General features: G+C 45.2%; 1 protein-coding gene across 2 annotated transcripts in view; it reads left to right on the forward strand.

Moving 5' to 3' along the window:
• COQ8A (coenzyme Q8A) overlaps positions 1-18,369 on the forward strand; it is a 44,083-nt gene that overhangs the window by 18,691 nt on the left and 7,023 nt on the right. For both annotated transcript variants that reach the window (XM_071579778.1, XM_071579786.1), the window contains exons 5-9: positions 5,813-5,887; positions 12,287-12,409; positions 16,086-16,171; positions 17,279-17,419; positions 17,672-17,753. In XM_071579778.1, the coding sequence (XP_071435879.1) occupies positions 5,813-5,887; positions 12,287-12,409; positions 16,086-16,171; positions 17,279-17,419; positions 17,672-17,753 (507 nt within the window). The remainder of the gene's footprint in view (positions 1-5,812; positions 5,888-12,286; positions 12,410-16,085; positions 16,172-17,278; positions 17,420-17,671; positions 17,754-18,369) is intronic.

The following is an 18,369-nucleotide window of genomic DNA, read 5'->3' on the forward strand; positions in this document are numbered from 1 at the left end:
TAGCTGTGGTTGGGTTTTTTGTGACTGTTAAGTTTTGAGATGATAGCAGCCTGTCTAGGTTGTGAACACTCTCTTGTGATTCTCTTCCACAAAATTTGATAGAGAAGCACATGCACAAAGTAGACATTCAGTGTTACAGATCCCAGATGAAAGAAAAATAACCTGTCAAATGTAATCCAAATCAACTATTATTAAATAACCCCAATTATTCTTTCTCTGTGTGTCCCTTTGTCAGAGCAGTATGCACACTAGGAGAAGCTGGGGGCAGGGACTGATTCTGTGAGGTGCAGGAATAAGCAGCAAGTGAGTTTTGCGATAACAGAAGTTTTTCATGCTTGTCAGATCTCTTTAGCCCTGTAGTTCATTGCAGGCACTTTGGCTTCACAGCATGCTTAGTATTCAGAAACAGGGTTCATGATCTGCTTCTTGGAATAACAAGGCATCACTTTAAAACTCACTTGTTCTTAAGCTCTAGTAGCATACAGGTCTCTGTTCTAATCTAGCCTTGAATTTTATGAAAAGTGTCACAACACTTCTAACTGTCATCTTCTGAATTCATCTGTTGCTGCTTGCTGACAGCTGGGGTATGTGAAGTGGCAGATGACCAAATTTTCTGTGAACTTTGGGTTCCAGTGCTGCTGCTTTGTGCTCCAGCTTTTGGTACCCAAGGCTGTTGCATGAGGGAAGGCTGGCTCATGCTTCCAGGGGAAGTGTAACTAACTGTCTTCTCCTTACCTCAAGGTAAAAAACAAAACAAATAGCCCCATCAAACAAAAACCACAAAGGGAGAGTAAGAAAGAGAGAGATTGTTTATAAGCAGCAGCTTCAGACATATCTCTGTGTCATTATTCTTTTTTGGTCTTACTCTTCTCCAGTTGTCTGCTTTATATGGTTAAAATTTCTACAAGACAGAGCTCTTGTTTTCAGAGTTCTTTTGGGGTGAAATTGTGGTACAAAAAAGGTGTTCAGATACTCTGGGCTTTGCAATCTCTTGTTAACATTCATTGTTTTTCTTCTCCTCTGAATTTTTACTTGTAACAGCAAAGAGAAATAGTACAGTCAGTGCAGTGGCTTAACAAACAACAGATGTCATCTCTGGGTAGTTTTTTTTCAGTTTAAGATGCCCTTTGGTAATGTTTTGGGAGTTTTTAAAAGGGCATGTAGTAACAGGACAAGGGCTAAATGCTTTAAACCAAACAGGGCAGGTTTAGATTAGTTGTTAGGAAGAAATTCTTGACTGTGAGGGTGGTGAGGCACTCAAACTGTTGCCCAGAGAAGTTGTGAATGCTTCATCCCTGCAAGTGTTCAAGACCAGGGTGGATGCAGGGCACTGGGAAGACAACTGCATTTATAGCGAGAAGCAGCTCCTGTTTGCTCCAAAATAGAGTGTTTTTTTTTTTCTTCAGAGGTCCAGTGCAATCCTGGTGAAACCCTGTCAGCCAATTCAAGTGTGGCTTTTCCTGGCTGTCTCTTACCTCATAAGAAATGTTCTTTTCAAATTGCATTTTTATGAAGCCTTTTACTTGGGTGTAACACTGAGCTAATGTTTCTCTGTGATCAGCACAAGATCCTCTGCTGAACTCCTTTGTCTTTTATATGTATTTTTGTATTCTTCTTACAGCAGCTGGAGTGTCTGCTGGTAGATGTATTTATAGTACTAAACATCATCCTTGATTTTTATTTATTTCTTCTTCCCAGGATTCTAATTGACAAAACAGATTTTTTTTCTGCGGTTTTTAGTTCCATGCTTGTTTTGTAGCCTGATGGGTCATCAGGTCCACTCACACAGTTCTTAATCTCTTTATTTCCATTCTCTCTTCCTTGTGTTATTTGACTTTTCTAAGCAGTTCCTGTCTTCCTTAATCGTATTCCTGGTTTCTAAGTTTGTTATTTTAATGATAAAGAAAATTCAGGAAAATTCAGTGAAGTCTAGACCTAATGTGATTTTAACAATTTTAAAGAAAAAAAAAAAGAGGTAACCTCTTGAGGTGTGTTACTGAAGTATATACAGGACTGACAATGGCAGGATTCAGATTGTCACGAGTGACAAGTGTGTGTGATTGGGTTTGCTTGGCAAGGTTTTGGCTGCAGGGGTGGCTTCTGTGAGAGGCTGTCAGGAATTTCCCCATAGATGGCTCCAGGACAGACCTGCTGCTGGCCAAGGCCAAGCCCAGCAGCGATGGTGGCAGCACCTCTGCGATAACACAGTTAAGAAGGGGGAAAAAACCTGCACGGTTGCAGCTGGAGAGGGCAGTGAGAGAAACAACTGCAGACACCAAGGTCAGTGCAGAAGGAGGGGGAGCAGGAGCTCAGGTGCCAGAGCAGAGATTCCCCCCACGGCCCGTGGTGAAGACCATGGTGAGGCAGCTGTGCCCCTGCAGCCCATGAAGCAGATACCCACCTGCAGCTCTTGGAGGAGCCCATGCTGGAGAAGGCAGAAGCCTGAAGAAAGCTGTGACCCTGTGGGAAACCCATGCTGGAGCAGGCTCCTGGCAGAATCTGTGAGCCCATGGGGGACCCACACTGGAGCAGGCTGGCTGGCAGGACTTGTGACCCTGTTGAGGACCCATGTGGAGCAGCCTTTTCCTGAAGGACTGCACTCTGTGGAAGGGGACTGTGCTGGGGCAATTTGTCAAGAACTGCAGCCTGTGGAAAGAACTCACGTTGGAGAAGTTTCTGGAGAGTTGTCTCCTGTGGGAGGGACCCCATGCTGGAGGAGGGAAAGGGTGTGAGGAGTTCTCTCCCTGAGGAGGAAAGAGCAGCAGAGACAACATGTAGTGAACTAACCACAACCCTCATTTCTGTCCCCTGATACTGCAAGGGAAGGGAGGGAGGTAGGGAATTGAGCTGTAAAGCTAAGCCCTGGAAGAAGAGAGGAGTGGAAGAAAGGTGTTTTATAATTCTGTATTTATTTCTCATTACAATTCAGTATTTATTTCTCATTACTCTACTCTGATTTGGTTGGTTATAAATTAAACTAATTTCCCTCAAGCTGAGTCTATTTTGCCTGTCATGGTGATTGTTGAGTGATGACCCATGAGCCTTTCTTTATATTTTCCCTCTCCCCTGTCCAGCCGAGGAGCTGTGTGTGCACTGTGTGGTGCTTGTGTTATTTTATGTGACCGAAACCAGGGCAAAGGCTGCTCCAGGGGAGGGTCTCACTCACCCCTGTGCTTGGCAGGCTGAGCAGAGAGATAACAGCCTGTTCAGTCTCCTGTTTGTTTTGTTGTATCAGTTGCTGAGCCAAGAGGATTGGTCCTGAACAAAACTGGCTCCTGATCATCTCATGATTGTCTTGGTTTGAAGTGTAATAGATGCTGGAGATGCCTGGAACACGTCTGAAGAGCCACTCTGCTGGTGTAGAACCAAGTGGCATTTTCCAGGCCTGAAATAATCTGTGTAAAGTGCAAAATGCAGGAGAGTGACTTTCTAGAGGTGCTTAGGGCTAATTTTCAAGATGCTGAACTATGGCTGTTCAGCAATGCTGAAAACTGTCACAAAATGCTTAATCTTGGATGAAACATACATCTTGCAGATAAGGAAAATGAAGGACATCAGGAGTGATTCATGCAAGGTCATTAGAAAAGTGGCCCAGAGGAGGAGAGTAGTTTTGTACAGCCTTTTGGGTTGTTTGGAGCGGTGACTTGTTCCTGGTAACAGGCGAACATTTGTCAGTGTGTCATTTGACCTTGACTGGCAGCAAAGTCCCATATAGCTGCTTCTTTCCTCCCACAGCATGTGGGAAGAGGAAGAGCCAAAGGGAGAAAACTGGGGAGTTGAGATAAAGGTAGTTTAACATGTGAAGCAAAGTAAGCTCCATGTGCAAGCAAAGCAGTGAGAGGAGTTCATCTGCTACTCCCTGTTGGCAGGCAGATGTCCAGCCACTTCCTGGGAAGCAGGACCTCAGCATCTGTAGTGGTTACTTGGGAACACAAACACCATAACCCCAAACATCTACCCTTTAATCTTCCTTTCTCTGAGCTTTCACTGCTGAGCATGATGTTATATGGCATGGATATCCCATTGATGGATTTGGATCAGCTCTCCTGGATGTTCCCTCCCAGCCTCTTGCCCACACCCAGCCTGCTTTTTGCAGGGGCTGAGTGGGAAAAAGCAAAAGCCTTGATGCTGTGCAAACACTGTCCATCAAGAGCCAAAACACTTGTGTGTTATCAACACTTTTAGTTACAAATCCAGCACCCAGTGTGATAAAGGCTGCTGTGAAGAAAATGAACTCTTACCTTAGCCAGACCCAATACACAGCATTACTTGTATTCAACTAATACATGCCTAGACCATGGGCCTTCAGACGGGTGGGTGTGTTAAAGAGGCTTAAAACAAATCTGGTGGAATTTGGGGAAATGAGTGTTGTGGCTTTGAACCCTCCTGTGCACTACTTGCTTTCTGAGCCCTAGTGTGTTAGTCTGGTCTGTAGGATGAAGGAGGATGAAGTTTTCCACAAGCCCAGAAGGTTGTAATTACCTGGTGAGAGAGAGGAATTCCGCAGTGCAAGATGAGGGTCACCTTGTTTGGTCCCAGGCTTCCTCACTACCATGAGATTAGCTCAGTTGGTTTAAGCCTGGAGCCAGTAACACCAAGGTTGTGGGTTTGATGCCTATATGGGCCATTCACTTTACTGTTGGACTTGATGATCCTTGTGGGTCCCTTCCAATTCTGAATATGCTGTGCTGTGACTTGAGTCTACGAAACATGTGCATGTGCTTCCTCCTGCACATGTGCAAAATATTATGTGATAGTCAGCTCTGCTTCCTTCATTATACTGTGTTCCCTGGTTGTTTTACTTGGGAAGCTGTCCAGTAGTGCCTCAAGGAGGGCTTGGGGTGCTTGGAAAATGGGTGCATCTGGTACTGCCAGCAGTGTGGGAGTACAGCATGGCAGGATGCACCACTGCTGAGGAGATATGAAGGAGCACCATCTGTTCTGGTTGCCCATGTCATTTATTATCCAGAAAAATAAATATTTTGAGATTGGGAAGGAAGTGAGACCTTTGGTAGTATGGATTACTGCATGATTAGATCTGTGCCTCGTTTAACCTTCTGTGGCTTTGGTCTGATTAGTGGAGGGAGATAACACTTTTGTAGTCGTAGCTTAATCTGTGGCTGTGAAACAACACCCTGGAGTTCCCTGCTTGCCAGAGAGGTAGTGCATGAGTGCTGGTGTTTTGTCTCCTGGCCGTAGGGTTGCTGTGTGGGATTGCAGGTTCCAACACTTCTTGCATAAGGTGAGCCTCAGGAAGAACATGTTCGTGTTCATCACAGTCAATGACTTTGTGGAAGTAACAGACAGCTAATGAGCATGAATAAACTGACTGCTGAGAGAGGGTTGTAGAGACCTAAACTCTGCTGGCAGTGGCTTTATCTAAATATGGTTTGTCTTCCTCCTGCTATGGTAGTGGATGAGGGGGATTCTGTTCTTTCCTGAGAATTGTACTTTGAGAACCATGTTTGTGAGAATTTTTTTTTCCTCTTCTAAGCTCCACGATTTGAGTTTACAGCAGGACCTCAGCCAGAGCACAGAGCTCTGAGTAGCACTTGTGACGTGGTTTATAAAAGCCAAGTGTCCCAGACTGGTGTAGCCTGTGATTCCTGGCTGGCATGCTGGGCTCAAGAAGTGTAGGAGAAAACTCTTAAGTGTCAAGTGAAGAAAACTCCATTGCAAAAGCGGGCGTGTTCTAATCAAATGGTTATGTATTTGACTGTGGGGCTTAAAGTTAATTACAAAAAATGCCTCCAAATGTGGCTTGGATGGTTTTTTCCATTGTGACCTGCATTTTTTTCTTCTTGCTTTAAAGGACTCGCTGTTGGTCTTGGCATTGGGGCATTGGCAGAAGTTGCAAAGAAGAGCCTTAGACCTGAGGACCGCAATGGTAAGCCCTTTTGATATCCTTCCCTTTCTTTTTTATTGCAGACAGGGTTTACCTGCATTTGCAAGACTGTATTATTTTGAAAGCTGGAATGGTGAGGCAGTCAGAATAACGGGGATGTGGGTAGTTTTCATTTTCAACATAATCCTTCTCCATCTCCAGGCTCTTCTGCCATCTGAGTGCACTCACTGCAGACAGAGGTCAGAGGTAAATGTGAGAGAATGAGTTTGTGCCAGCACAATTGGTACAGCTTTACTTCTCCACAGCCACCCTGAGTTTGAATACTATCCCTGTGCCCATTCCTGGATTGTCTTGGCCTAAGGGTTTTTTAAAGCTGTTCAGTGAAACCACATAGTTCTTTCAGTGCAGAGCTGTAAATGAGCCCCTGTGGCTGAAAACTTTGATAGTGATTGCAGTCTGTTTGAAATTTAAGGATGTTCTGCCTAGGAGGAACTTGGAGGATGGCTGCTCTCTAATTTAAGAGAGACAAAACACTTTATGTTCCTATTAAACAGCAGTTATCTGTATTGGGCTGCCTTCTAAAGGATTCTCATAGCATGTCAAAAGGCATGCAAGTTGACCTGATCCTCTTTTCTTCCCAGCTTGTTTGAAGTTGGAGGTAAAATATTCCTAAGTCATACCTGGCCATGTCATGGTGACTTTCTTCTAAGAGTATGAGTTGATAAAATATGGTGGCACTGAATGGTTGTGTGTGGGTGAATGGTTTAGAGCATGAAAAGTACATGGTATTCTTTTCTAGAAAACATGAAGTTACTCCAAAGTTTATGGTTCCATTCCCTTGTTTCTTACCCAGGAAAAGCTCTGATGGGATACTGCAAAATGTCAAATTCTTTGTTACAGTTCCTACAGCCTGTTTGATCTTCAGCTGGTCTCTCTGGTTTGTTCAGATTACTGCCAGTGACTGGAGGGAGCTGATGGAAGGTTCAAGGGCTTGTAGTTAGAAGTAAAAATGAAGTCAAACCAAAGGTTCAGAAGCCTTGCTTTGAGATAATGACAGCAGCTGGATCCTTGTGTTTTTACTCTCTGGCTGGTAGTGTTCTACTCCAAAGCCAGTTTCTTTCTTTGCCCTCGTTGTCTTTGGGAATAGTAGAAGGATGGAAACTGAGACAGTGAGAACATTTATTCCATGAGGTACTGCAGTGGCTGAAAACCAAAAAAAAATTTGGAGGGGGAAAGAACCCTGAAATACCAACCAACTGAATAAAAAAACCTAAGCCCAAACCAAAAGCCAACATCCCAGGAGGTGAATCACATTCCCTTTGGTGGGGAGGCAGGAGGAAGGCAGGGATTCTGTGCCACTCATTACTTGTGCAGGGAATACCAAGAGGTATTACCAGCCAGGCAGTGCAGAGCAGCCCAGAGGAGAAAAAGGGTCCTTGGCAAAGAATTCTTGTTTCTCTCCATTACCTGAGTTGTTTTGAGGCTGAGTGGATTTCTTTGCTTTGCTTTAAAAACATGCGTTCAGGCAAATGTGGCCCATCCTGTAGGCAATCCTTGAAGGCTTTTTGCTTTCAGCACTTGCAGCGTTTGACAGGTTGTTGATACCTGTTGGAAGCTTATGATTTGTGTTGCTTTTAACAGAGGAAGAATTGCACAACTGTTGGTATTTCTCTGCTTGCCAGATTATTTTCTAATTGGGCACACCCCAAAGTGAAAGCATGAGCTTACAGGACTATGAAATTTGAGGGAATAACATGAGCTTTGTTTCTCTCCTTTACAGCATGAGAAGGGTTATTTTTTTTTTAATTTAGGGGGCAACAGACACCTTTTTTGTTTTTTGCAATGTAGCAAATTGCAATTGCACCTTTGAATTTTTTTATTTGTGCTGGGGGAACTATTATTTTCCTATGTAACTATAACTTGGAGCCAAAAGCCTGCTCCATGGTCTTGAGTCATGCTTTGGGAAGAGTGATTTTCTTGAACAAACCTTGATTAAAGAACAAGGCAATGAGAACTGCCAAGTTCGATGCTAGGCAGAGGAGTTAAAATTAACCTTTTATTTTTAGCTGTTTGTCTTTCATTCTTGCTTCCCTTCTTGCTGTCAAGTCTGCTTGGATAAGACCTTGGTGCAGGGGATATGCTGTAAAGGTGAATGATAGTGATAGTGGGGTTAAGAATGGGTCAAGGGCAGGAAGTATTGAGGTGAAGCAGAAGACTTTCAGCCTTCATTCTCTTCTGGTGTTTCTCAGACCAAGGACTCAGCAGGTCTCCAGGTGACTCAGCTATGGCCTCTGGCTGGTGGCTGGGATGTGTTTGCCACAGCAGTGGGGAAGGCTTCACGAACGGGAACTGTCTCCGTGGGCTCTGTCCTGCAGAAATGCATGGCAGAGGATATGAACACAGTCTGAGTCCAGGTTCCATTTTCTTACTGTTCTTCTGACAGTATCAGCCTTAGCTGTTCCTGGGGGAAATCTCTTGACAAAAGTACCTCTTTAAATACTTCTTTAAAAATACATCTGCACCACTATCATGATTTCAGCTTGAGGTGTTTGTGTCCAGGTTTGGTGGCTGCCAGCACTATAAGCTCAGGCTAAGACCTGTCTCGTTTTGAGAATGACATATCATCCTTTTTCTGGAAGCTTTTGGAGGATGTAATTTCTGTCCCCACTCCTGCAATATTAATAGTAACTTCTCGGCACTTCAGACTTAAACAAGTGTGATGTGTATATGCCCAAAGGCATGCCTAAGAATTTCACACTGCTGGCAGTCAGGAGTACTGAGAAAGAGCTTTCTCTTCCTTGCCCTCCTCTTGTCTAGTAAGTACAGATGAAAGTGTCTTCACACCTTTTAAATGAAGCTAGAAACTCTGGTGCTTCAGTCCCAACCCCCAGGCCAGAAACTCCTGAGCTGCACATGATCCCAGCAGCACAGCTTGTACTTCTTCTTTCCATTAGTGTTACCGGAGGGGCTGCAAATTCCTACTCTCCTGCACATTCTCCAGCAATTGTGCTAGTGCTGATCTGTCTTTTCCTGCACCATTTCCCCATCCTTGTTCAGTAGCCACAGGGCCCTTCTCACTCTACCTCCAATTGTCTCTTGTTTCCATAAACAGTTCACTTCTTCAGGGGCTTACCCTAGAACCAAAAAAATGTCTGTTACAAGAGTTTGTGTGATTTTCTTCCTTTTCCATCCAAGCCTGATGGCCTGGACGTAAATTCTTTCCATTGCCAAAGTCTTGTGAGTAGGTGCAGGTTTGTTTGGTTGGTTGAGTTTTTTTAAATGGCTTGTGGCCCTAATGCTGTCCTCCTAAGTTTTTAAAGTGGTTTGACTCATCTTACTCTGTTAGAAAGAGGATGGCTTACTTGATTTCCCAATGGAATTTTCTTGGTAGGCTGATGGACCTTATTAGCAATTACCTCCTTGGTCACTTGGTGACCTTGGTGGCAGCCTCAGTATTTAGTGTGTGTATCCACAGTGCAGGGCTCACACAGGGTGGGAGTAGGAAAGTAGAATAAATTCCCAGGAATAAAAATGAATGCCCAAATGAATAGCTGCCGTTAGTGTAGAGACTCTGGGTTCAAGGTCAGCTTTGTAACTTATTAATGGCCTGTCCCAGGCTGTTCTGTTTGGCTTTGCACAAATGCCAGGCCAGGCAGAGTCCCAACGGGCTGGCACTTGGTGTGGGTTTGAATACAGAGTTATTTTCTAATGAAAAAGAATAATGCAATCTCCTTGGACTGTCAGTCCTAAATGCTTAGGCTGTGTTCTTGAGACTTCTCTTGCCCCAAAGTTTGCAGATGGTTCTAAAAACAATATCCATAAAATACAGCTGCTAGTTCTCCATTTGACAGTGGCAAAGAAGATGGAAAAGGAATGATGCAGCTGTGAGCTGTACACAGATTTGGAAGGGTCTGTGCTGATTCTGAATTTGGAAAGGTAAAAAAAAGGTGGGTTAAGCACTTGTGAGGGTGTCTGCCTGCCACCTCTGCTGTGGAAGAACTGACAGGCCGTAGGTGCTGTGGCTGCAGCAACCTTCATTTCTGAGGTCTCTGTGTTGCCACAGCTGGTATGTAACTCCCTTTTGCCTTTTTTTAGTTTCTCTGATGAAATAGGTAAAATCAGCTTTGTGATCTGAAGATGGGGAGGAAATAATTTGAGACATCAAAAGGTGCCAGCCATCTTTGGGAAAAATGTTAACTTAATGAAAATGGGCATATTTTTTCATGATCTTGTGATGAGTTTTATCCTCACTTTCTTTCCACCTAGCCTTGGAAGCCTGTTTTGTCTTCACTTGCCATACACACATAGTTCTGCTTTTGACTCTTGCTACCAGGTCATCTTCTTCTTCATGCCTACTTGGAGAAAAGTACATAAACAAGAGCTGCTCTCATCTTGTTGGGCTGCTTGGTGATCAGGTATTGCCCCTGGGGGCTTGACTTCAATGAGAAGCATGCCAGGAGAAGAGGATTGGGAGTGCCTGTGTTTGGCTCTTTCTCTGATAAGACTCTTTTAAAATTGTCAGGGTTTAACTGGCTTATGGAGATGACTTTAATCATTAGCTAGCTCTGTTCTGCTGCTGACTCAAAGGAGGATGTTGTAGTGTGCATTGGTGTGAAGGAAGGTATGGCTTTGATTCAATAGTTTCCCTAGCTCCTGTGTGTCATTTCGTAGAGGGATTTGTCCCTTCATTGCTAAGGACACAGTTTACCTGTTAGGACAGTTGAGATGGAATCATTAAGAATCAGAGCTCTGTTAGATGCCTTCAACACTTCACTCTCCAGAGACAGCTTTTCAAAGCTGAGCAAAGTCAGATCCTTCTGCTCTGGGCAGCTCCACCTGTTCAGTCTCTCAGACTCTTTACATCCAGGATCCAGAGCAAAATGTGCTCTGAGGATTGCTCTGTATGATGCAAACAGTGAATTCTGGACCTTTCCTGCTTCTCTACATCTTGCTCTCAAGAGCAGGATAGTTGTCCTGTGTACTCCTGGTATTTTTATTCCTCTTCTTTTCATATACATGATTGACTCAGGACAGGGATTTTGTATGGTGAGATGTCCCACATGCAGTGCCATCTTGTTGCTGTCTCACAAAACAGGTGAAAAAAACAGAGGGGGGGCTGAAGGGCAGGGCTTTGCACCTCTGTGCACTGTCCAGTGGAGAGTTCAGTGCCATCACTTTTGTAGGGAAAGTCCCTAAGCAGTCTGGCTGCTTGCAGGGACTGGAGTGTCTGTCAGATGAGTAACACGCTTGGCACCTGAAGAAAGTGGTACCAAGTTGTGTGAGTTACCAGAGTTTAGAAGGGACCACTTCAGTCTGGCTTTTGTTATTTCTCCTGTCCCCTGGCCAGTCTAAGCTTCCCTCTGTGTACCTTCCTTAGAGCTTCCCGGAGACTGAGAGCATCTCTGGCTGTTCTAGTCAGTACATCACACAGCAGTGATTTCCATCTTCAGGGCTGTTTTCATCTGTTGTGCCTTTTTGAGCCCTACTTGTTATATATGGGGGCTTTATCTGTTGCGACCTTATTACCCTTTTCTCTGAAGTGTTGAAAGAAATTATGTAGCTGTGCAATCAGCATACTAGCTTGGGCTTTGCAGCCTGTCTGCAAGGCCTGACCTTCCTCCTGCTTGGCTCTTCACCATTAGAAGCTGGTCTGCAGCCCCAGGAGAAGTGACTGGCTGCCCCCTCTGTCCCTGCTCTACTGGCCATTGCCCTGGAGAAGTAGATCTGGGTTGCTTCTCCCAAAGGGACCACAAAATGGTATTAGGGTCTCCTTCCCTCTCCCATAATAAAAATTTAAATAAATAAGGGGAGGGGAAGTGCTTCTTATGCCACATAAACCCCATGTTGCATACCTTGAGCTGTGGCACTGATGTGTAGGTGGCTGCAGTGAGACCACTCTGAGCCTGCCAGACATCAGGGGACAGGAATGTGTGTGTTTGAGTGTGTATATTTTGTGCCTTGTTCTGTGCAAGTTTCACCCTGAGAAGTGCCAGCACGTTCTTGGTCTGTGCCAGTGTGCTGCCTGCCAAGGCTTTTGAGGGTTCCCCCTTGCTGTGGCTCACTCCTTCTGCCCTTCTGTGGCTGTGCTGCAGTTGGTGATGGGACTCAGGACACCTTTACATAGTGTTTTAGGCTGAGCTAGCCGGTGCAGTGAGCTCAAGCACCAACATCTGCACAGGATCCTGGACAGCTGCAGCACAGATACTCTTGGAGGCCATAACTTGCTACTCTTGGACCTCAAGCCAGCAACGTCAACATTGTCACAAGACATTTACAACTTTAGTCTGTGCCCCTGGGTTGCTGTGAAGGAACTCGGTGTAGTCCTAGTTTGATTTCTGTGGGGAAGGACAAATTTCCTGCTGAGTGTGGGCTAACACCATGAAATGGGCTTGCCAGGATAAGAGTGTTCTTCATTCGTGCTCTTTCTCTCCTTGCCCTCAGGAAAGAAAGCGGTGATGGATTCCAGCCTGTTCCTGTCGGAGGCCAATGCAGAAAGAATCGTGAGGACATTGTGCAAGGTCCGGGGAGCAGCACTGAAGCTGGGACAGATGCTAAGCATTCAAGGTAAGTGGTAGCACAGGTCTTCAGCCATCCTCCTTAATACTGCCAGCTGTGATACATGATCAGCTGTCTGCCATCAGTCAGTGTCAAGTGAATGTGGAGAGACTGGACGAGTGGCTTTCTTGTGTGAGAGCAGTGATGGATATGTGTTTGAGTTCCATGTAATCCCACTCTGAAGTAACTAGATGCATGGCCTAGATAAAACTGTTTGCCCAATGTCGCTATTGTGTCAGGCATGTAAGTGAAATTGGTTGAGAATAAGGTGACACTGTGTGTGAATTTCAGTGTCTGTGTTACAAGCAATTGTTGAGAAGCAGAGCTGTGTCTCTACTCACTCTACTCACAGGTGTCCTGCTAGAAAGGAGGAGGATGATTACAAGAACGTGATCCTGTTCTTTGCTCACCAAGAGTGGTGAAGGTTATATCCACAGTACTCTGCCATAGCAACCTGGGTACCTGTTTGTGGTTTACATGCTGTGTGGGTACTTAAGCTTTACTGGAAAAGCCAGTGCAACTGATTATCTTACCTGGTGTAAAACACTTGTTTCCATCTTGAGGAGACTTCAGACTGGTAGTTACCTCATTGGGCTCTGCAGTCAGTGACCACAGGTCAGTGTCTGCATTGAACTGTTAGGTTGCTCCTGGGAGGTGGCAGGTGTGCTGAATTCAGACCTTACCTGGACCTTTTCACACTCTGCCTTCTTGCCAACTTGATAGGAAAGGGAAGAACCAGCCAAAAATAGCTGTAAGACTTGTCTGGAATAGCTGTCATTGAAATTGAGTCAGTGTCTGAGTGTTTGAAGTACTCGCTTTGCTTGGCTTGTGCTTTTGCTTGAATATTTGTAGGTATTCACTGGTGAGGCTGCATCTAGTGTATTAAATAACTTGGGTTTGCCAATAGAGCAAGACCAGCTCCCTGTTCCAGAGGGCCCTGATTTTGGCATTTCATTTGCTAATCACTTGGTTTAGGTGTGTGCCAGGCTGATGGCCACATCAACAGAGACAGGTAGGAGGCATCAGCTGCTGTGTCAAAGGCTGCCACCCACATGCTGTTTTCTCACCACGTAGAAACTTCCAGGTGCTAAAGTCTGATGGCTCACAATGCAGATCCAAGAGGAGCTCATGTGCTCCTTCCCTTCCAGTGTCTGGTATGTGGCTGAGTGAGCCATGCCTGGAAGTCAGCTCTGAAGTTAAACTTGTCTACCATAGGTGGGATTAAGTTCAGAGTCTTAGGACACTACTGAGTTGCTCCTGGTGTGTGTCCAAGTCGGGTCACAGCTGCCCTAGGCTTGGATGCAACTGTGGAGATAGTAGCTATTAAGGACCAGCTTTGAGGAGCAGAAATCCTCTGGGGTTTTGTTACTTGCCTTCTGTCTCCTAATGTTACTGAGTTCTGGCAGGAGTGTCAAATACCTGCTGATGGATTTCACTTTGGTGTAAAGAATAGGCTTTCAGCAACCTCAGTGGTTGTACCCAGCCCTGATTTGACTCTTGAGCCAAGTGTGTGGAGCACTGCTGAGCCTGGTGAGAACACAGGCCCCTGGCAGCCTGGCTGAGGGACAACTGTGGTGAAATAAATTAGACACCATCAACAGTGCAGAGTATCACTTTCTTCGGCTGGCTGTTTGAATGGGAGGGTTTCATGCCACTTCATGGGCTTCTCTGTGCCCTGAAGAGTTTGAATTCACTGCTTCTATCAGCAGGTCTGAGTGTTAATTGAGCACAGAGGCTCCCTGCAGTTGAGTACAAGTCACAAAGCAGTGTCTTTAAAACCCCTGATGTCTGCTTTTGGGAGTCAGTGGATTTGTTAGGGATCCACATCCCTGACAGAAAAGATCATGAGCAGAAAATATGCCAAGGGCCCCAAATCACCCTGTCTGGTGCATATGCTCTGGGAGATGTGCCCTGCCTTGGTTCTTGCTTTGTGTTTCGTTCCAGTAAGGCCTCATCAGCTTACCACAAAGACGTATAACCTTATTCATCAGCATGTTGAAAGCCTTGGTTTGTCAGAGCTGCTTCCGCAGCACGACTGATTTTTTGACGTTGCTGCTGAGTTTCTGTCCAGTCAGCCTGGACTTGCGGGTTTCTTGGCTGTTTGGTGTTGTGCTCATGAACAAAGCAGCCCCAGTTAAGGATGCCTTCTTAGACTAAGGGTTGAAATCCCATGTCAGGTTTCTGCATGTCAGCAATAAGCAAAATAACAGAAGTTGATCCGATATGCTTGTTGCAGACCCTGACACCTTGACACAAACAGGTTTTGGGAGCCAAGTCACTCTTAGTGAGGTCCATTCTCTTTCTGCCCAGTCATCCTTGGACGTGCAGGTTACATGTTGCAGCATGAGAGTTAATACTTTCACATAGCCAGGAGAACAGTTTTTATAGTGTTCAGAGGCTTGGCAGTGATGCACCATCAATGACAAAGCAGATGTTTCCCTTGGTGTTTGGAAAACACACACGCAAATGCTGTGTCTCACCTTCTTGCGGGTTTGTAACATCACAATAGGAGCTTTACTCACCATTCCTGCAAAGCCTGCTGATCTCTGACTTGCAGTGATGGAATGGGAGCTCCTCTTAAAAGCTTCTGTTGGTTCCACAGTTGGGATTTTTTAGTACTTTTAAATGCTGCTGTGGCTTCAGTGGGAATTTCGAAACAATGCTGAGTGTTAATGTGATGTGTCTGCGTTATGTATCTTTTTCTATCCACTCCTTTCCACCCATCTTCCCAGGACTGTGCTCTTAAGGTCACAGTTTGTTTCCTGACATAGATGCTCCTCTAAATGGAAAGGGATGATTGATTTTTATTTGAATGTCACAAGTGCATGTGCAGGTTGAGTTCTCAGGATTAAGGCCAGTAGCCTGGACTTTTCCAGTGATGGGAGAGCAGCAAATAAATCTAATTCCTCCATGATCCTTTATGAAATGGAAAGTTTTCCAGAACTGGTAGCTCTTTTTCTGAGCTGTTGTAGAAGCCTTTGTGCAAACAGAGGACTAATCTTCCAAGATGCCCCTACCCCTTGTCTTTCTTATGAGTGTAAATATTTGCTCCTTCTGACTCTTAAAATTTTTGGCTCAACTATGTTTTCCTCTGCCCACTTCTAGCTGCTCTGCATTTGGGTAGTTGTTTACAGTAGCAGATGCTGAATCCTGCTTTCTCCAAGAGTTCAGTACTTGCGTAAGTGGTGTTTTGCCATTGCACAGCTTTCTGGAGAGGCTGCTGTCCCTTAAAATGAACTGCAGCATTGGGATAACTCCCCAGGGAATTCCTTCTGTGACCTGTGTTTCCATGACGCAGTGGCCTCCATTAGAGCTGAATGCTGTACTGCTGCCAGCAAGAAGATGGGCTGGTGGGTGACAGAGGTTTGTGCAGAGCACTCTGCTCCTGGGTTTGTGCAACCTCCACTACACCAGAAGCCTTTGTGCTGTGGAGAGCTGCCCACTGCTCTTGGCAGTGCTGCTGGACAAAGCAGACTTGATTTCAAAGCATAAAAAGTTTCTCAGTATGCTTTCTAGCATATTCATACTTTCTAGTTTCTGAACTAGAATTACTTCCAAAACCTTCACTAGGATGTGCTTTGTGGGCAAGACAGCCAGACTTGTCCAAATGAAAGTGTTTCTCTGTGTGCTGAAGAGCTGGAGGATGCAATGCCTGCACTGACTGCATGTGCTTTTCCCTTGGCAGATGATGCTTTCATCAACCCCCATCTCCAGAGGATTTTCGAGCGTGTACGTCAGAGTGCTGACTTCATGCCAATAAAGCAGATGATGGTGAGAAATGTTCCTTACTGCTTCTCAGGGGAGGAGGGACAGTGACAGGATAAATGTCACCTGTGATATACCCTAATAAGGAAGGTGGTGGATGGGGATTTTTAAGAGTATTCTTTCAATAATGTTGCATATTTTCAGTTGTGGGTAGCACCCAATTCCTTCTCTCTGTTATGTGCTGCCTTTTCTCTACAAAACATTGAAGCTCAGCTCTAGATAGAGGGGAAAATGGGGTAGTTTTTTATGTCCTGAGACTAATGTCGATGGAACAGGATGTTGCACACAGATATGATTATAGGATCTTGTTGACTGCAGCCTCCTCTTCTGTTTCCTCTTGTTTTTCTGATGTGTGTTAAGCCAGTGTCTACAAATGCCCACATCCCATTTTAGAAACAGACTTACAAGCCTTAGTCTGATGGAAAATTAACAGCAACTTTGTCCTTACTGTTTTGCTTAAGTGTAACCCACCATCAAGAAGAGCCAGAATGAAGCAAACTAAGTTGCTTTCTCCAATGAACATGTTGTTCTCTCTGTACTTCCCTCTGTAAATTAAGATGTGAAGGGTGCTGCAAAAGGAATTGCCAGCACTGCTCATCTTCTGGAAGACACTGAGCAGTGTCAGAACTTAAATATGGCAGTCTGGCAAGGTAGCAAAAAAGCTGTTAAAGCAGGCTGTGATGTTTAATTGTCAATATTGCCTTAGAGAGTCATTCTTTCACGCCTGGATTGCTTCTGTTCAGCTTGGCAGCATGATGAAAGAGGAGAAATAGCTAACTCCTTGGTCATTTTCAGGAAGATAACAAAGTGGCACCAAAGAGGGGATGTTTGTATTGCTAAGGCAGTGGTGTTTGTGTTCAGGATCTTTGTCCTTTGTGCCAGATTCTCACAGAGGTCTGATCAGCATCTGTTCAGTGCTGGGGAAACATTGCTGGCTGGACTACTCCTTGCCTTGGCGTGCAGTGATGAGGCAGGGAGGATGCTCTAGAAAGCAGGGTATAGGTACTCAGAACTACTATAGGCTGTGTGAGTCACCTTAGAGGAATGTGATTTCCAATAGTGAAAGTATTAAATTTCTGTTTCCCATACTGTGATGCGCTTTTTTTTTTGTAGAAAACTCTGAACAATGATCTCGGCCCCAGCTGGAGGGATAAACTGGAGTCCTTTGAAGAACGTCCCTTTGCTGCTGCTTCAATTGGTCAGGTTCACCTGGCACGCTTGAAAAATGGGAAAGAAGTTGCCATGAAAATCCAGGTGGGTTATTACAGACCAGCCTTGACTCTTGTTTCTGTCCACAGAAGGGCAGGAGAACTGCATGTGTACTGCTAGACAAAAAGAAACATTCTAATGCAAGTGAAAATGTGGGTCCAGAAATACTTTACCTAGTGCAAGTAGATGAAAAAGACAGGAAAGGTTTTGCAGTTTGAGCTAGAAGATGTTTTCATCTTGCCCTGTACAGCCAGGTCAGCTGGTCTCACCACAGCCCTGTCCCATTCTGTCCCACAGTACCCCGGAGTCGCCCAGAGCATCAACAGTGATGTCAACAACCTGATGGCTGTCCTGAGCATGAGCAATATTCTCCCTGAAGGTAAAAAGACAGAGCCTGGCAGGCCCTGTGTTCCACTGGTGCAGGTTGAGTTCTGCCAACTTATTTCAAGCAGTACATTGCATAGACTGGAGGGAGGAAACAGCTTGAAGGAAATGGGGAAAAGGACTTAAGAATTACTAAGTCTGCCCAGGAGCAGATTTCCTGCAGATAGCAGGAGAGAGAGTGGATGTGGGCAGAGGGTGCAGGGGCAACTTGGGGAGCCATACTCTGCTCCCCTCTCCTGCTGCAGAGCTGCCACTGCCTTTGCTGGGCATGTGCCTTGTCCAGTGCCCACTCAGTGGGGTGGGGGAGGGAGTGCCCCTGTCTTGTTTTTCTCAGCCACGCATATGCACACACTTACCAGAGTAACAAGCATTCGTCTCTGTGGGCTCTCTGTAGCAAAGGACCCATAGGGATTCTTGGGAAAGCATAACATGCCTGGGAACATTCACTTTTGATGGCTTTCTAGGTTTGAAGCCTGGGCAGTGTTCAGGTTAGGTAGTCTTGCTGTTACTTTCTGGTACATTTGGCAGAACTCACACCCCCATTTACTGTTGCCCTCCAGCCTGCTATTCTCTGCTTTTCCCAGTTCTGTTCTTTCCAGTCACAGTTGTGG

This window comes from Pithys albifrons, chromosome 2, assembly GCF_047495875.1.
Source record: "Pithys albifrons albifrons isolate INPA30051 chromosome 2, PitAlb_v1, whole genome shotgun sequence".
Lineage (NCBI taxonomy): Eukaryota > Metazoa > Chordata > Aves > Passeriformes > Thamnophilidae > Pithys > Pithys albifrons.